The sequence below is a fragment of the Anopheles stephensi genome, chromosome 2, assembly GCF_013141755.1.
Source record: "Anopheles stephensi strain Indian chromosome 2, UCI_ANSTEP_V1.0, whole genome shotgun sequence".
Taxonomy (NCBI): Eukaryota; Metazoa; Arthropoda; class Insecta; order Diptera; family Culicidae; genus Anopheles; species Anopheles stephensi.
The window spans coordinates 19,945,266-19,964,341 of record NC_050202.1 but is presented as its reverse complement, the minus strand read 5'-3'; the positions used below and the strand labels follow the sequence as shown (position 1 = coordinate 19,964,341).

Genomic DNA, 19,076 nt, shown 5'->3' with positions numbered 1-19,076 from the left:
CTGCAATCGCATTAACAGGGTGAGGTGTTGCAGCGTATGAATATTTTCCCTATCCATGCGAAATAAACCGTACGTCTTACCCAACCAATACGCTTTCCTATAATGATTTCTATCTACGCTCCACAGCGTTGCGAGCCAATAAACTAATACCACACACGCACGGTACGGTACGGTACGTTACGGCCACTGCCGAAAGGGAGTCTTTTATAATCGCCTTTTCGGTAAGGCACAGCTCGCCCTCTCAAGCCAGCACACTAAATGCTACATACCGCACAATGCACACGCACTCAACACACTACGGGGAGGGAGTTGCTACTACGACCTAATGCTACCCCATCACAGATCATTGAACTGTGTTCTGTTTTTCTTTTCGGGCCTCCGTTAAAAATGGTGCTGGACCGAAAGTCAATGGCTCAAGAAATCCGATTCCATAGCCGTGTAGCTCATTTGGTGCCGGATTTAGAGGAAGAAACATCTCCGCCTTGCATCCGGCGCGTTTCCAATTGTGGCAGGAATCTCTTCCAATCAACGGCCCTAACGACCACAGCCACAGAGGCGTAGGGGAAATGGACCGTTTCGGTGACCTCATGCGGAGCAGGGAAAGATTAACTGCATGCTGCACCAGATTTATTTGATGAGCAGGAGGTCGCCTTACGGACGGTTTTGTACTAACGATGTACTGGCAGCTACGGAGCAATCGGTAACGAACGTAGGGAGACGAGCAGATATACGTGGGAGCTTTAGGGGAAAATGTCAGTTTAGGATTTTTCTGGCAACGGGCGGATGACCATTTGATTCGATTGATCTGTGGATTGATTGATTGAATTGTCTTTGGCGTTTTGTTTGACACTGAGCCAATCGACTTGAACGCTAATGGCTATGTAATGATGGTGATGGTCAGTTAGGACGTTTAGGCGATCGACGGTGTTCGGAGTGGGAGGAGTTTGACTGATGGAACTGATACGTTTCGGATGGCATTGATGCAGAGACATGTTTTTGCTGAAATTGAAAGGTCACCAAAGAGCATCAGATTTTTTCTTTGGTTTATGTAAGAGTGAGAGTGAGGTTTGGTAAGAGTTGTTTTCAGCCTGTATTTAGAAGAAAATATATCTTTAGTATAACCAAGATACAGTTATCACTGTTGCTTATTGCTCATTGACAAATAATTTGAAGCACTCTCATATGCTTTTTATATTAAGGGATTAATGGCTATAGTTCAGTCTACAGACTTTTTTTTATTCATAAAGAACGGCCTGGCCGTATTGCTAGTCTACAGGCTTGTTGTACAAACTTTGTAAAGCATTTGAATTTTATAAGGCAGAACGACCTCATCCGTAAAATTTCCGACTAGTCTTATTTGACTACGCAGTACTTAAATACTTACTTATCCGGCGCTGCAACCACTATGCGGTCTTGGCCTGCTGTAACAATCCTTGATACCGCTCACGATCCAGCGCCACTGACTTACAATCGATTATCCTGACCGCAGTGGTGAGTCAAGATATTTGGAGAGGCTCATTGTGATATTACAGGGAAACAAGGGCCCCCTAACCACGAGGCCCCGAGCGGCCGCTCCTTCCGCTCCTAGGTTGATCCGCCACTGCCTTACCGTTCTGGTGGACGCATCAACGCCATCACAGTTTAGGTCTACCATGCCTCTTCTGTCCGTGTGGACGGTCTTAAAGGACTTTACGGGCTGGGTCGTCCGGTGTTATTCTCATGACAGGAATAGCCAACCGGAGTCTAATTCGCTGTGTGATGGTAGGATCATGGTACAGCTCGTAGAGCTCGTTATTATAACGTCTCCTAAATAAAACTAAGGTCCTTAGCTAAATAAGACTAAGGAAAGACCCTAGCCTTTATGTATTTATCATTAATCTAGTGGTATCATTAAGTCCAGTAAGCCAGAAATGGCAGGCATGACCTACGAGGACGTTAGGCCAAAGAAGAAAAAGAAGACGACATTGCAAAGAGGACTTTGAGAGGAGAGGGTTTCCTTTAACAATCGTTCTATGTAAGGCTAAGTCTGACGTTATTGGAGATATTTGTAAAGATAAATTTCTAATCAAAATAGTTGATGTCAGTGGTTATGGTTCGATGGATCATGATATTGTATAGGCTAATTATTACACCTTCTTCTTCTTTGGGCACTACAACCTGGAAAGGTCTCGGCTTAATCTATGACTTGATTTTACCCGTAGCTGTATATTCAGTCCAGCGTCTAGATGGAATTTGATCCTCGGTCCAAGCAGGTGAAGGCCGGCCTCTTGTATCGCCTAGACTACCGTTTCGCCTAAATTGTAATACCATTTTCATATTTACTTCCCTGAAGCTTCATATCGTAACATTCACAGAACCACCCACAAAAACTCCAAAAATCACTCTGATCTCGGTGACCATTATACTTTCACTACCATAAGCATGGTAGGTGCCACTCACTGGTACCTCCACAACAATCCTAGCCATTTGCTAGCGTACCTACCCGAAGCTCCAAAAGCACGTACGGAAAATCCACCACGTTTGATGAGGCGATCACATAATTTGCTCACTAACGTTCTCGGCCGCTCGATAAACAACGCCGCTTGATACAGAGTACGTAAGTCCCGACGCGAAACAAACGGGGTAATTGCAGTTTCTCATGCTACACACCGTCACGGTGGTACCGGCCATTGTATCATTCTAACTTTTAAGTATCTCTGTGTGTTAAATTTCACGCTAGAGCGTGAGTATGCGGAGTAGTCATTTGGATGGCCTTTACCCTACCGACCAAAACCGAAAAAGGCAAATATGTTCCACAACTAGTCCATTTGGATGCGAGTGGCGTCGCGCTAAAGAGGACTACTACAATACAACTTTTCCATTTTAAACTTTGTTCCTGACATTCCATACTGACCAGAAAACAGCTGGATGAATGGAAGGCAAGAACGAACAAGGATGGAGCAAAAGATAACCTCAAAACAATGCCATACAAGAGCAATGGGAACTATTGCTCTCTCTCTTTTCTCCCTGACAGAGACCAGGGATCTGGTCTCGGAAGAGTCCTTAGTACCTCTTCCTTCTCGAAAAGCCATTGCATTCGTTTCAATTTATGACTGAGAAATTCCTAGTTTACGACCACGGGAAGAGCCATAAAACATGACACGTACGTACAATATGTTTTCACATGTAATTTTCCGTTTTCGGCCGCTGTTTTATTTTCCCACTCGCAACTCGCCGGATCTCGACACGGTGTCTTGTGTCTGCTGGAGTTCGCAGGACAGCTGGGAAATCGTTTCGATTTGGTCGCTTCTGCTCTTCTACTCCACCGTCGGCCGGGAATGTTTTTCGGTGGTCTCGTTTGTGGTCTGTCACTTTTCCGACCAAACACATCGGGTAGCCCACAGCCGTTTTTCCCCCAGAAGGCTTTTCCAACGGTAGCGGCCCAACACGACACGACACAAAACCACACACACACACACACACACACACAGTTGCTTTCGTCGGTCCCGGGCAGGGCGACATTATTATCCTGACCAACAAGGAAGCAAGAAGAAGAGCATCGCACGGACATCGCACATCGTACCGTCGCAATCTTCTGCCTTTTCATCACAGGAAGAAGAATCGTCCACAATGGAATCCTCCGTGCGAACCCATTCCCTTCCCGTCGAGGGTCTTGTCAGATGACGATGAGTGCACCATTGCATCGCATTTTTGTACGGTCGCCCATCTTATGACCCGTTCATCATCATCGGATGACTTTTTGAGTACCCACCACGATAAGGGACCATGGAGTGTTCGCAATCGAACGATCGAGCAGGAGGAGAGGGGTGGGAGGGGGGACGTTTATTGAACTGGACATGGCCATGAAAATGGAGCTCGAAGCTCCGGGTGCAATGTCGCTGCATTTATGGTCAACCGTGCGTACGCTATGAATTTTTCATTACCTTTTGCTACGGGAGTTAGATGGGGAGTCTTTGGTGGCCGAATGATGACTTTGCACGTACGTTTGGGTGGTACGGATGCTGGGACCTGGAAATTTGTTGGACTTTAAAAGAATTTCGGAAAAATTCTCAATAGCTAGAATTCATTGGGACGAGCTTGAAATTAGATTTAAAACTATATTACTAGTTTAAACATTTAACGTACAATGTCTAATGTCATTAGTGTCAAACCCATGTTGACAAATGTCACAAGTCTGCTACAAACATTTTAGCTCATATCTACTTATCATATAAATTTTAACTCAAGTTCAATTAAAGTTCAAATAGAATTCTAATACGTACAAGAATTTCTCTGATGTTATTCCCTTTAAAGTTCATCCCGTTTGAAGTGTCCCTTACCGAACGAGCTTTCCATAGTACGTCCACATACCAACCGCACCAGAGTCAGGGTCTTTCGGTCGCGTTAGGTTTGAGGTTACGTAAAGAGCATCATTACAGCTGGAAAGCGGGAAATTGCTTTATAATATGCTGACCTTAGCTTTCCCCGCCGAGTACCTCCCAGCCTTCCTCGCTTCCCAACTTTCTCGTCCGATTCGAAGGATCCTGAATTTCCGCACAAATGCCGAGAACCCCTTTTCCGTGGTACGATCATATTGCTTCCCGGTCGGTGTCGTCGGTGATCGTGAGCAGCAAAAAGGGGAAACATAATAATAATAACACCGACAATGACGATGCCGATGATAATAAGAATAAAAGAAGCAGAAGGCACCGGCTTGGCGAGCGTGCTTGCAAGAAACACAGATATCCTGACCGGGGCCACCCAGTACGTGAGATGACATATTTATGATCGTTACGATGCTGGTTACGAGAGGCTGGTCGGTGGTTGGGGAATTTATCGCAAAGCAACCTTCCCTCGCCACCCCCCAAAACTCTACCCGTGGATGATGTGCCTGGATGTTCAATATGACCTACAGCAAACTGCGGGTAGAACAGGTGGGAAATCCCGGCGGGTTGGAGTGGTCGGTCGGTTCTCATCGTTTGCCGGAAAATGATTTACTCTCCTTTTGGATCTGTAATTCACCGGAGCGCGGAGCACCACGGTATATCGGGGACAGTCGCCGGCGTTTGGGAAAATGGACTTTTCTCGCTTGACCATCACAACCGTCGGCGCTTCCTGGTTGCAAAGTCAGCGAAGTAATTGTAGTTGCCAGGTTCACTTCTTTGCACTATTTCATTCGCTCGGCTGCAGGAACGCATCCAATACCGTACGAGTACGGTCCGTGCGGTCATCGCTGCAGATAAACTCACAAATTGAATGCACACCGATGTTACATCGATGCGCAGCGGCAATATTTATGGTGCTCCCTGTATGCAGTACACCACACGGGCCGCACGGATGGTGAAGATTTGCTTTGTGCGCCGCTGAGATATGGTGAATGTTTTATTCATACAGCAGACTTAGCTTGAAATTTGAGCATTCAAGCTGAAATTTAAAATTATATTACATACTTTCAGGCGTAGCGAAACCAAAACATGAGAAAAAACACGATTTGAATGTTACAACATTCAATTCATTTAAGATAACCAAAATCCATGTAAGAAAGCGATTGATTCGACAGCTTACACGGGACGCAAACGTAATATTGAACTCGCTTGTCTCGTGCCAACCGTTACACAAATCACATTTCACACCTGTCTTGTCCGCGTGGCTCGCATCGCCGGCACTTCTTCGACACCGGCAAACGGGTTGCAATATCCGGCCCCAGGACACACCTCCCTGATTCAATATCCCTCCGAACCGGCACACCGACCAACAGCAGTGATTGACAGCTTTAATTTCCAGCTCTCCGATCTGGACCGGAATCCGTGATGATTCGCCGGTGCCCCGTGTGACAGTAAATTAAAATGATAATCGAACCCGGCGCACAGTTCCACAGCGCAGTCAGCGGGACAAGAATGCAGGCGCGCCTTAAAGTCTGCTATCGGAGTTTTTGATGCTGGGGCGGGAAGAAACATCCAAGAATTCGACACGGCATGTAGCCGCCACGCATACCTTGCATTAAGGCCAAGTGGCAAATCGTGGAAAATTTAAAGCTGACGCGCCGTGTGGCTGAACGATTGAGGAGCATCTGCATCTGCTATGCAAAATAAACCTATCGAGATGTTAAAAGTAACAGAAGGAAATAAAAATGGCAGCGGATGAAAGCCAGATCACACAGAGCATTTCTTTTGGGGGTTGTCCTTGTCTAGTAGGAACGTCTTTCTTTTTTGAGCCGGCACACTTGATTGTAAGGGTTTAGATTGAATTTTAAATTTTCAAACACCACCATGTGGATTCACAAATTCCAGCTAGGGAAAGTAGGAAAAAATGTACACCATTTTCAACCCCTATCGGGAGCGATAAAGAAGCCTCTCCCGTATCGACCTTGCCGAATCTGAGGCATTTCTTTTTTAGCGTTCCGCGTTGGCTTTGCCGGTGGTAAGGAAGAAAAACAGAAGCAACAACAAAAAACCGCCAGCGATTTCAAACGAAATGAAAATATTATTAAATGCATATCAAAACAGGATGAAATGAAATTCTGCCACCACCACCGGGTAGAAGAAGGAGGCCGTCTGAATGACTCTTTTATCACCTGGTTGTGTTTCCTTTTTTTTCTCTCTCTCTCTCTCAATCCATCGTCTACCTTGAGATGAAAACTCACTATCGAAAATCAATTTTCCACCACCTTGAAATGATGCTGATGTTTGCGTTTTCTCCTGTAAAGTTTTCATTCACCGACCGAGATGGCGGTCGGTCTTATAATCTGTGTCCCTCTACAACAACTTCCAGACAAAAAAAAAAGCCCCTAAGCATGAAGTAAACGCACAAAAGGACATCGACAGCCGGAAAGAAGTCATAAACTCAGCAAGATAACGTTGAGGAGGGTTTTGCGTAAAGTAATGGAAATGGATAGTGGTGGAAAACAGCAGCTGCTGCCACTCGTTTGTCACGCAGGTGTTTATTGTGAGGCAGTTTTCCGCGTATGGGTTTCGATGCTCCGCGTACGACACGCCACAATGCCACTCTTAGCAATCTCTGCCGTTCTTGAATCTTCGTAGCGTTCCCAGCAACTGCCCTACGTTTCGCTTGAAGATGCGACATTTAATGCCGGCATCCAATAAGGCCAGGGAAGAACGTTCGGCTTCCGTTTTGCCAATATCTCTCACCGATTCGTAGGAATTCACCCTCCCGCCTTATCGAGCGCACTCCTAAACTTCAGCATCTTATGACGGTTCGCTTGCTGCTTGTAGGCGTCATCGAAGTGGCACAAATTTATGCGCACATTTCGTACACAAGCGTCCCATCGAAGCGGAACCGCAAAAGGCAGCAGACGTCGTCCAGGATTAAGGGGTGGCACAACCCCAAGAAGTCACCCGAAATCGAGAGTGTTGAATCTAATTACCAAACTGTTGATGAGGCGGTTGCCAATGGGCATCACACACACACACACACATTGCTCATTTGCGCCATCATGTTTCCTCGGTCAACGACACCGCACGCTGTCCAAATCTTGGCTGTCAATAATGTGTGCGAGGGATGGAATAAATGGGGAAAAATCGACCCTGCCCAGAAGTCGCAAATCTTCAAGCGCGAAAGGCATGACAAAACTCATAATAGTTTTGTGACGATGGTGTGTGTGTGTTTGGACAATTGTTAAGGAGGGGATCGAATTGTCCGCTGGATTTAATTAGACCTGGGCCCTGAGGTACGATCCTGGCGAATGTATTTAGGATTTCAGCCGAAATTTCTTAATTGCTTTCTATAAATGGCGTCGCACGGTGTTGTGAAACGAATTTAAATAGCAGTTTAATGACGTTTTAGATAGACAGATATTTAGATTTTAATTAATAAGGAAATAAATGGGTTCAAACTACATGAAGTATTTACATAAAATTGTAATTTTTCAAAGTATAATAGCTTGTTAATGTTAGTGCAAATGAATGTGGACTTAATCACACTCAAAACACTGCTCTGCTCTGTAAAATTCATGCTTTCAAAAGGTTCATGTAAAGCGTATTGCATACTTTCACAATTCCGATCGAAAGTACGCCTAAATTTAGGCAATTTCATACCACTCACTTCAATCTCTAAGACTAGTTTTATTCCTTAAAATTATCTTCTATGAAGCTTAATCCTGCTATCGCTTCAGATATAGGTAAGGGAGATATATAATAGAAATAGAATGATCCGTCTACTGCTAAATTCTTGATTTATAGACGACAACCTCTGGAGCTCTCCTGGCATATGTTGGTTAATCCTAACTGGATTTACAATTTCAAGATGCTTGTGTTAACGATAAAGATTGCAATTCAGGATATGTGAATCATCTTTATTTTACAATTCGGTGACACATTTTGACAGTTATACATGGAAACATTTTATTTATTCTTTGTACACCAATTAATTGCATACCTTTAGGGGTTCAAAACAAGAACCAACTCGCTAGAATTGAGATTGTAGCTCTAAATCTATTTATCTTTTCCGGATCATGCTATCATGTTTACACAAAGCATGCAAATGATTTAATAAAAAAAATCACTAGCACAAGCTGCGTCCAATCGAAGACTTTCCTTCGCTTTAATCATCTCATTTTCCTCTGCTCATCTCCCAACACTAAACCGATTCGTCATCTAATACCCCCTGATTAGTGTAATCGCTCCCTCAATCTGTATCGCCTTACCATCGAAACTGTGCTTAAACTTCTCCAAACCAACCAACCGAACCGAGTCCGAAGGTCGAATCAATTAAATAAATAACGCTCAATCAAACGGAAATACGAAACGTGCACCGATGATGCGCCTCGCTCGCTCCCAGTAAACCATCCCCCAATGGCTTCACCGAACATCCACAGGACAATCTCGAGCTGGTGCACGTTCGATAGTGTTTTGCTCGGCACCACTTCAAACGTCGACAGTCGCAGCAGGTGGATCATTAGTTTTTCTTCCGCACGAGAAGAAGACGTGCTGCGGGAACGTCTTCTCGCGCATTCGATTCGCCGCACGGTCCTGGGGCGCTGTGCTTATCCTCGAGCGTTGTTGTTGCGCGCTACTGTGGTTTTCCCACAGCGGGTCGTCCTGGTTGCAGCCGACCGGATTGGTGAAGTCATCTTTCTGCCAAGGCGAAAGGCGATAAACCAACCAAAACACCATCATATCCATGCTGCGTCGAGTGTTGGGGCGAAGCACTTGCACGCTGGTCACTCTTCCTGGCAGCGTTGGCTGAGCTCGCGTTCAAGTGGTGGTGGTTTGAAATGTGCCACGGGAAAACTCGGGCAAACGATGATTTATACACACACAAGCATACGGACACCAAGTGTGAGAGCGCTCTCCTGAGGCGCAAAACCCGTGGTTAAGCACATTCGTCTGGTCGAGCACTTCGCGACCCAACCTAATACGGCTAAGTGGCTCGATAAACTTTACAGCACGGACTTCCCCCAGCCAACTGATCGAACATACACACACATCTTGAAGGAAGGATTCTTCTTCCGGGATAGTTGCTGCTGTTGCGCCAGTTGCAGATGGGATTTATTCCACCCGGGAAACTCTTGCCCGGTGGGAGTAGTTTGATTTAGTCCACCGGCGCCTCTTGATTTATTCACCTTTCGGACGAGGTTGAACAGGTTCCAATCATTATCTTCCTGGCAATGTGGCTGCTTCACTACTCATCAGCAGCCACCGGTTCACCTTTTGCTAAACTTTTAAACGTCCTTCCCTGAGGGTTTTCACCTTCTTTGGTGCGGGTTTTTCTCGAAACAACCTTTCATCATGGTTCCGTTCGGTGGTGTACATAAGTCTTGGAAATCCTTTCGATTCCGTTTGCAAGCTTTTTGTAAAGCCCGTAAGGATAAGCGCGGCTTTTCTCTTTACGATCGATTCTTCGGCTTCTTCCGGCTTCCCACACATAAATACACATCTACCATCTACGTACCGTCCGTACGTGCCCGATTACGGCGCAAAAACCCGCATGCTGTAAATGCTGATTAAGATAAACGCTACCATGTGGTGTGGTGGTTTACATCTTCGCGAGCTTGGTAATTGTAAAACGACTTATTTGGTCAAATTACTTCCATTCCACGGACGCCGAACAGTGAAACCACACATTCACTCATTTTCATTCCCAAGCAAAGTTTCCGTTCCGGGTTGAACTAGGAAGGACACCAGCTTGAAAGGTCGTTCCATCGTTAGCACAAAACTGCCTTCTAAATATGTTATTGCGAAGCATAACCGTTCCCGTACCATCTCAAGCGGGTTATTGGGCTAAATAAATTGAATACATATTGCCGTAGCTATTTTTTTGTTCTGTTTGGAAAATGGGTCAAAGCTATGTTCGGACAGCAGGGAAAACAAGGCGAACCACATTAAAGGGGGGCTGTTTCGCAAAGCTCGAGATCAAAGTCCACTCGAACCGGGTTCTCCACCGTTTTGGGATTTGGGATTTTGAGGCGAAGAAACAAAACGGAGGCGAAGTATTAAAACACGAAGCACACCGGAACCGGAAGATGAAAATCTTCAAATCAAGTCACGTTCCTTAAACAGCTTTCGGGCCGTGAGCCGGGCTTCTGTTTTCCTTTCGTTCAGATCGTTTTGGAAAGAAAATTCGTTTCTCTTGAGCCAAAAAGCGCTCGATGAAGACATCTCGTCTCGTATATCGTTCGTACGGTCGAGCGGACCTTCAAGCAATCCCAACGAACCAGTGCCTGCCTGCCTGCGCGATAGGTAAATAAATTACCGACCGATCGAACCGGTCGCTACAGTCGAATCCTATCAATTATAGTTATTGCCAGCTTATACAGGTTCCGTCAACGCATCAGTTCACCTCTATCGGTAGGTTCCTTTTGCCATTGGAAGATTGATGCAAATTATGTTGACAAAAGTTGCTAACCTCACTCTGAACCTTTGCTCCACATCGGGCAACCCCCGTACGAGCCGCTTTAACGAGAAGTTAGAATCGGCCAAAGGAAGATTGATGAGCTGCGGCTCGTAAAATCCTAAAATGGAAAAACACATCGTTTAAAGAGCAGTTTGGTCACTACATAACCTCACATCCGTGTGTACATGCAGCACACACGGGCAGAAATACCTGTGCAGCAGCGTGCACCGTGGGAAGTGATAATTATTCGATGCAGAATTTGGGGACCGGCACCACCATTTTCTTTTTGATCATTTTCATCGTACCACGCCGGTGGTATTAGGTCCTGGGTCCTGGCGAATAACTAGACTGTACGAGGCTGCTGAAGTTATCACAATAATTGGATAGAATTATATCCCATATGGCTTCCAGCGTGGATCGGTCTGGTCGGCGACGAATCGTTGCTGTGATGATAAATCGATACGCCGATAGGGTGCACGCGAGTGGTCCAGTTCTGCTCGGGCACATTATGCGGTCCGCAGTCATCTGCAATGGATCATAATTAGCTGCCGGTGGGTTTGGTGGCCATAATTGCACGTTGCGAGCGATTTAATCGGAACCGGTGCATCTCTATCCGCCGAAACTGCGTGCTGCCCGTTAGGATCAAGCCGTTTTAATAATTTCACATCAAACGATATTCGTGGTACCTGCAAGCACAAACAAGAGAGAGAGAGAGAGAGGACATGCATTTGAATGAGCCGTTTGTGTCGTAGGATTCGAATCGACCACCTAACGCAATCAATCAAACCTATCCAAAATCGGGAATGTATTAATATTTTACCTCCACTGGACATGTACGCATACGAACGTGCGTTCGGTCTTTATTAGATTCCCGTCGAAACACGTGTTATCTGTTTATCAAATTATATCGTTACCTGAAGTGTATTGTCGTCGTGCGATATAAATATCAATTTCATCATCCGTTAACACCGATCGGAGTCTTTATTTCGGTCCCACTCCCATAACTCATCGGCTGGTGCTTGTGCGAGGTTGGACGGGGAATGGTGGCGTTTGGTTGAACGACCCATCCTTTACACCTTTTTTCTCGCGCTTTTCACAACCCTCCTGCGTGCCTGGAAAGTGTCAGAGAAAAATAGATGGACCGGACGCGGATGCGAAAGGAGCAGCAGCAGCAGCAAAAAGGGTCTCTCTGGAAACTTTCGGCACACAAACAACGTCATGATTTATCCTTTGGATTGCACTACTTCCAATCCCCGGGAAAGAAAGAATGGCCACCCCCACCCCCTCGGAATGGGCAAGCAAAGGAGGGGAAAAAAAGGGTCACCTGTCAAAAAGTTTACCTATTTGTTCCAGGGCGAATAACTGCCATATTGGGTCCATTCATTTTTACTCCACCGGTTTCTGGAGGTTTTCTAAGCGAGACAGGTAGGTGGATGTCCTCCGAAACTGCGCGTCTTAAGTTTTTCGCGAATAACATCCGCCACGCTTAGGACCCGCCACCTCCGCTCAGGGATGAGCCTGGGGAGTTTGTACCCTAAGAAAGGAACCCAAATGATGATATACGCTTCCTGGGTCTTCCGGGGTCCGTTTTCACGTGCGGGGACATACCGTTTTGTTGGTGAACCAATCGGCAACCGTAAGCTTCCAGCTTTTTGTGTGAACCATTCCCAGCTACGAATTGATGGTCCTTCAACTTGAAATTACAGGCAAAAGTTAGTTCGAATCTAAAAATAATGACAGCTTGAGTTTGAGTTCGTTGGAGAATTTCTTTTCCGCACACCTCGGTTTCGTCTGGATCCCACACTTCACGATCTTCGAGAGTCCAGTTTTTGCTCAAAAACAATCTACTTAAAATGCGCAAATGGGATGGACTTGGAAGCGGCAAAACTTCTCTTCCCACTCGCTGAAGTAAGCAAACTGTCATAAAACAACTTCTTTTACGAACAGACATCCAGTCTGGACATCTTTCTTTTTTTTCTCCAACCGAATCTTTCGCCATTTACGATGCATTTGCTAATAGCGACATTAAAATCAGTTTAATTCGTTCCATTTTTCCTTTTCAGAAATTACTCAAATTTTCGTGCATTTCAATTAAATGTGCAACCCATTTTCGAACCAGGAAACGATATCCGATACATCAATCTTGCACCCCCTTTTTTTGGCAAACACAAAGCCCTCCACAGTTTTGGATGCGGGACAAATCCTTCAATCGATAACCTTTGAGTAGAGCGCTCGCATGCAGAATGAGCGATGGCGAATAACATTAAACAGGAGGCTGCCGGCTGCCTTATTCCTAGACACCGGCCAGCAAACGTACGCCCGGACCGATCAATCGTTGTCCCTGCCATTACTTTTACTACTGCTTGTACTTCCTTACTACCACCACGTACTAACCAGGCCTAGTAGCCTAACTAAAATGCAGCTTGCCTGCCTTTTTATTTCACATTCCACTTGATTTGATTGCATGCCATTGGACCTGGAAGAAGCGGATGCAACCTACGTTCGGATTATGGGGAAGGCCTACTGGCTAGTAAGAGGCCGTTAGAACCGTACGGTGTTAGTGAGCTCCGTCTCGTATTTGTCCAACCGGAAAGGTAACAAAAAACGCTACTCCCAAGCAGATGAACTTGGTTCAAATACAACCTAAGGCATACAGAACTGCTCCTCCATTACGCACGCCTTCTAGCACCTCCTCCGCCAAGGATTGATTAAATGGGTGGATATTGGGTAATAAATTTAGCTGATTTCTTTCCACCCGGTCGGGATTCTTCATCCCCCGGATGTGTGTTGCGTGTGCCGGTGGACATGATGAGATATGTGTTGGCCAGCCAATGCTCCCATCCATTTGCACACATGACGTGTGGCATGACTCACGCAAAATGGAACAGCACAATGACTACACAGAGTCCAGATTTCCAGGATCTGCTCCTACTTTACCCCTCGCAAACTTTATCTCGTGTACGTTGACGCATGCAAGCAGACGGAATTGGAGTTGCAAATGTTTCGCCTCACCGGGTAGGAAATACTATAAACTTGCCATGCTGAGGATGCTGTGGTGAGTAGGGTGGTCACAATGGTAGCTCCAGCGCGATGGGAAACGCCTATGTTATTAGAGTGTAATATACACGAAAATCCTTTATTATTCGCTTTAGGAAAGAAAGAGCCCTTCTCAATAAAAAAAATCTACCTTTGCACACACTCAAATTATAGCCATTACTTATTTACAATACGCCATTTAATATTTTTACTTGCAAAACATTATGTGCACTTATCAAAAGCATCAAACTTCCTTTCGACGTGTCCAACATATTAAGGATGCGGGTTCTCCCCTTTCCAAGAACATTATTCGTTCAAGTTCTTACAAGGTACAAGCTTACATATACATTCCTTACCACCAAACACTGCTTATGAAAATTAGGTCATTCCTCTGCCTTTCTAATGGTAAAATCTTTCAAATCTTCCTGTCGCCCCAGAAGCAGCGACTTTTCGTTCGCTAAATGCAGCACGGCGTAGAATGCGAGCGATTTGGAAATGTTTTCACTCATCGTTTTGCTCAGTAGATGCGGTACTTTGCGGTACAGGGTGGTAAACGTGACCTTGGCCTCGTCGGGTTGTGTCGGCGGGGGCAGACTGACGTCCAGCTGGGAAGGGTTTTGGGAGGGACGTGGTCCGAGTTCGGCCTGCACGTGGGAGCTGATGATACGCCAGCAGTTGTACTTCAGCTGCTTCATGTCGATCACCTTGGCAGTTTTGGCGTACGCGATGTTGATCTTGTGTACCTTTAGTGAGATAGGCAAGAGGTGTTTAAGCAAGGGTTCTACCCCAAATCTTCTAAATTACTTGACTTACTCTATCCGGTGCGCCCTGGAATTCTGTAGATATTACATCAACCACGGTGGCGTTCAGCGTCTTATCTTTTTCTCCGTGCTCGAGCGGTCGATCGCTGTGCTCCATCGGGTGGAACTCACCATCGTCGTGGTTCACCATCATGTCATTATCACCTCCATCATTCTGCGAAGCAAAAACAGCAAATGTTTATGCTAACCGTTATCACCCATCACGGTTCCCTTCACCACTCACCGTATCATTGCTGCACGATATCTGATCATCTCCACCGTCGCAGCTGTACGTTTCCGACGGGGCAAGGTCCGTTGCGCCAACGCCACCATGATCCTGGATGGTTATCCCCAGCGCGTACTTGTACACATCGAACCGATTCGGGTCGAGATTGTAGTCCGTGGGTAGCTTTAGCTTTTTCGATTCCCATTTCTTGCAAACCGAACTCTTCAGATGCGTGATGCCTTTAAGCGGCCGGTTCGGGTTGTAATCCAGGAATAGCTTTTCGCTCACACTCAGCGCATCGTCAAGCGTGTCCAGCTCGAACCGTTTTTTTCGCCGGCCTAAACGTTCCTTCGAGTTCGTGGAAGCCGTTGAAGCGGTATCGCTTGCGGCCATCGTCACACGGGATCGCATCGATCGCTTAAACTTCCAATGGGCTGGACCGGCCCAAAACTGCGATATGTTATCGAGCGGCCGGTAGGAATACTCAAGCTGCGAGCTACACGTATCGATCGGTCGCATATCCTCGATAACTACCGTTTTGCGCATCAACCCTTTGCACTGTTCCAGTGCCAGCTCGTCGTCCTCCGCAAAGTCATCGTTACCGTCAATGTCTTTTGCGTCGTAGTCCAGTATGAAAGCATCCCCGGACGGTACCGGTTCCACTTCCGCATTAATATCGAAGTGTACATCCAGTGCGGACCGGTTCATAAGCGATCCGGCGTGTTCACGTGCCTCCACATCGTCCATATGATCATCCAGCGGCGCTCGGCTCGTATCGTCCTCCTCTTCGTCATCTTCTGCCGGTGCATCCGTAATCAAATAGCCGGACCGTAACGATCGTAGCAAATTTTCCGGTCCCAGTGGAAAGAATCGGAGCGTGCTACATTCCACGCCCTCGTACGTATCCGCCACACTGTCCGCCAGATCAAGCTCGAGCGAGTCCGTCCCATCCCAGAACGGATAATCCATACAGAGCCGCAGCTCGGCGTTCTTTGTCGGCACAATGTTTTGCATCAGGCGGCTCGAACTGTTCACATCACCCACGACCGAGTTCAGCTTCGCGAAGAACGGATCCATGAACGGGTTCGTGTCCAGCGGGCCGTTGATCGAATCTTTCGACTTCGTCACCGTGCTGACCACCTTACGGGCACGTTTCTTTTTCGCTTTCGGCTGCGCAGTGACGGTTTGGTTGTTTTCCTTATCGTTCCCCTCTCCACCTTCCGCCATCGTTTGATCGCCCGTCGCTCCCCCGTCCTCGGCGTCATCCTCTTCGGCCGGGTTGTTGTTCATGGCACGGGCCGTTTGACGCGTAAGCTCGGAACACATGCGCATCACGTCCGTGTGCACGGAATCGACACGCAGACCGTACACTTTCGTGGATGCTTCCAGCGTTGAGCCGGCGACCTGGAAGTTCTGGAGCGACTTCGAATGGCGCGACATCAGTGTGGCGAAGCTGTCGATGATCGTTAGCGACCAGGCATTATCCTTACTCATTTTCTGTCGATAGAAAGACTAATTAGTGACAACAGACCACGCAGATACGCAACCATTGCTGGGATAGCGCGTTGTTTGCTCACATTATCCGAGTACAGTTTCAAACACATCTTAATGTTTTCATTTTCCTCCGCAGCCATTGTGGAATCGTTGAGCGTGGCCACCGAACGTCGGTTTCTTCGTTCCGCTTCATCGTCGTTTGCTTGCTGGAACCGGGAAGAAACAACCATTTATGCCGCTTGAATCACATTTCATGCATTTCATCCGTCCTAACAGACGCCTTGTTTACCTCTCGAACAATCGATTGTGGTGTTCGGAACAGACGCGAGGCGTCCGATTTTCTTAATGGTGTACTGGTGGATGACGTCATTTGGCACAGACCAAGTTTTGCACTAGGTTTAATTCACTAAATTACGTTTAATTATTATTGCAACAGATAACACCCACTTTGTTTGCTCATTCGACGTAAACAAACGCGTCGCTTGTTTGATGTTTGACAGAATTGGCGGTTGGGAAAAATTGAAAGCCCGCAGCTGTCAACGCGCAACGCGACCGGTTTGGTGCCATGAGCGTCATCTCGCGGGAAGTAACGAAAACTACTTGCTTGAGCGTTTGGTTTGTTTTGTTGTGCGTGTTTAATAAAAGAATTTATATTTTTAATGGGAAATTCTGAGAGTTGTTTGATTTATGAGGAGCTGAAAAGAAATTTTGATTTCATTTTTATTATTTCAACTCAAACAAAACAGAATGAAACAACAAACAATTGTCAGGGTCTATTTGCCCATATGTTTGTCAGAGGTGTCAAATCTGCTTTAAGGGAATGTCACACTCCTCACAGTTTTAGGATTTATTTATCAATTTTAAAAATAAATTCAAATCAACTCTCTCGATACTCTCTCTTTATTCTCTCTCCCTTTCTCTCTCTCTCTCTCTTTCTCTCTCTCTCTTTCTTTCTCTTCTTGGTCCTTTTGTCTAATTATACCACTTAGCTGTATAATCAATCCTCATTACTTTTGAATCACGGTCGAGCCGTCTGAATACCGGCGCCGTTACCGCATATACCCTAATGTAATATAATTTTCGATTTTTCAATATGACTTCCATAAAAGGATTTGACTGAACGGTGCAACCATTTATTCAAAAATCGTGGACTGTGAGCGTGTTAAACAGCTTCAAAGATCCAGCAAGGCTCATTCGTAAAGAGTCCTTACTCAGTGAGGTGTTTCAGAGCTTTTCATCATGCTTGGGATCCGTGGCGCGGTCCGGTGGCCGAGGCGACAGCGGCGCTGGTCTTCATACGGCAGGGCCGGGGTTCAAATCCCATCCAGACCGCCTACCCGTACATAAAGCTGACTACTTTTCTACGGGTAAAATTAAGTCACAGAAAGCCAGAAATGGCAGGCCAAGACCTCTCGAGGTTGTAGTGCCAAAGAAGAAGAAGAAGAAGGGATCCGTTTTGCTTTGTGTTTCCATAAAAAAAATGATTTCATTACATTAATGTACACACATTTACGATAGTAAACTATAAACTGCTGAAATTTCAAGTTTTCTACGGATTTTATTAACACCTCTTTTCACTTTTTTCTATCATTTCAGGTATGTATCCTACTCACAATTGAATTTAAAGTATGAAGAGTTTGCAGTAAGTACAATTTGTCGCATCCAGCCACACAAAGAATTATCACTGTTCAACCGAACATGTACAAACCCACAAAAACACCCGTCAACCACACTACATTCTTAAACCGCATCCAACCAACCGTACCATTTTAATCTGCTTTCACTTGTTCTCCAGCAAGATACGTAAAATTTACCACCATAATTCATAGCGCAAAGAGACAACACAATCGCACCGACAATGTACTCTTCCCGAGCTCCTAATTACAACGTCGAAATGTTGTTACAAATATCCGGCACACACGTGGTGCATAAAAATTGTCAGGTTTCGGTACGGTCTCGGTCTCGCCAGTACCTCACAGATGTGTTGAAGTTCGACAAACGAGAAGATAGTTTACGTGTGAATTTAGCACCATTTCCGGTCGAGATAGTTGTCGGGACGCCTTTTGCTATGCACCACCACTGCACACACTCACAGCCACACAACACAGTGCCGGGAAATGCAATGCAGTGGGCGAAAAAAGGTTGATTGTTGGAGGAAAAAGTTTGCCGCATTAAAAATTCATTATTTTTTACATCACCTGTAGAAAGGTTTTGGAGATCCTCGTCTGCGGAACCAACAGGTTCCGGGCAAAACGTTGGTGCCGCCCATCAGCAATGGCGCGCAGGTGAGGGAATGTGTCTAAAACTTTCATGTTGTACAACTGGGGCCGAAGAAAATGGTACTCTCGCACAGCTACAAGCACGAGCACAGGTACACGATGGGTAAGGCGAAAACTTTTCCTCTGGCAGGAACAGAGAAAAGAAAGGTATGTGCAAGAACTCATTTTTCTTTGGAGCTCCATTCCAGATGCATCTTGGTGTTTTCTTGGTAATGGGGCGGCCAGGTTGTGCTTTCCTGTAACGCCAGTGCTCGGTCGGTAATACGATTTTCGCTCCAGATTACGGGTGAACTATTTAAATTTTGCACCAAGCAAGGAAACCGGCACCGAACTGCTTGCACATTGTCTTGCCAATTTGAAGTTTGCCGGTAGAGCGATTGAAATTTTCTTTCCCAATTTCTATGAATAATG

The 19,076-nt window shown here is 45.9% G+C and overlaps 2 protein-coding genes across 2 annotated transcripts in view; one reads left to right on the top strand and one right to left on the bottom strand.

Moving 5' to 3' along the window:
- Positions 1-19,076, top strand: part of LOC118503549 — a 433,940-nt gene that overhangs the window by 175,264 nt on the left and 239,600 nt on the right. The window lies entirely within an intron of this gene.
- On the bottom strand, positions 13,937-16,902 carry LOC118503550 (condensin complex subunit 2). The gene is made up of 5 exons (XM_036036953.1): positions 16,676-16,902; positions 16,470-16,592; positions 14,911-16,389; positions 14,680-14,841; positions 13,937-14,609 (listed from the first exon to the last, which is right to left on the bottom strand). The coding sequence occupies exons 1-5, from the start codon at positions 16,754-16,756 to the stop codon at positions 14,250-14,252; spliced, it is 2,205 nt and encodes a 734-aa protein (XP_035892846.1). The 5' UTR covers positions 16,757-16,902; the 3' UTR covers positions 13,937-14,249.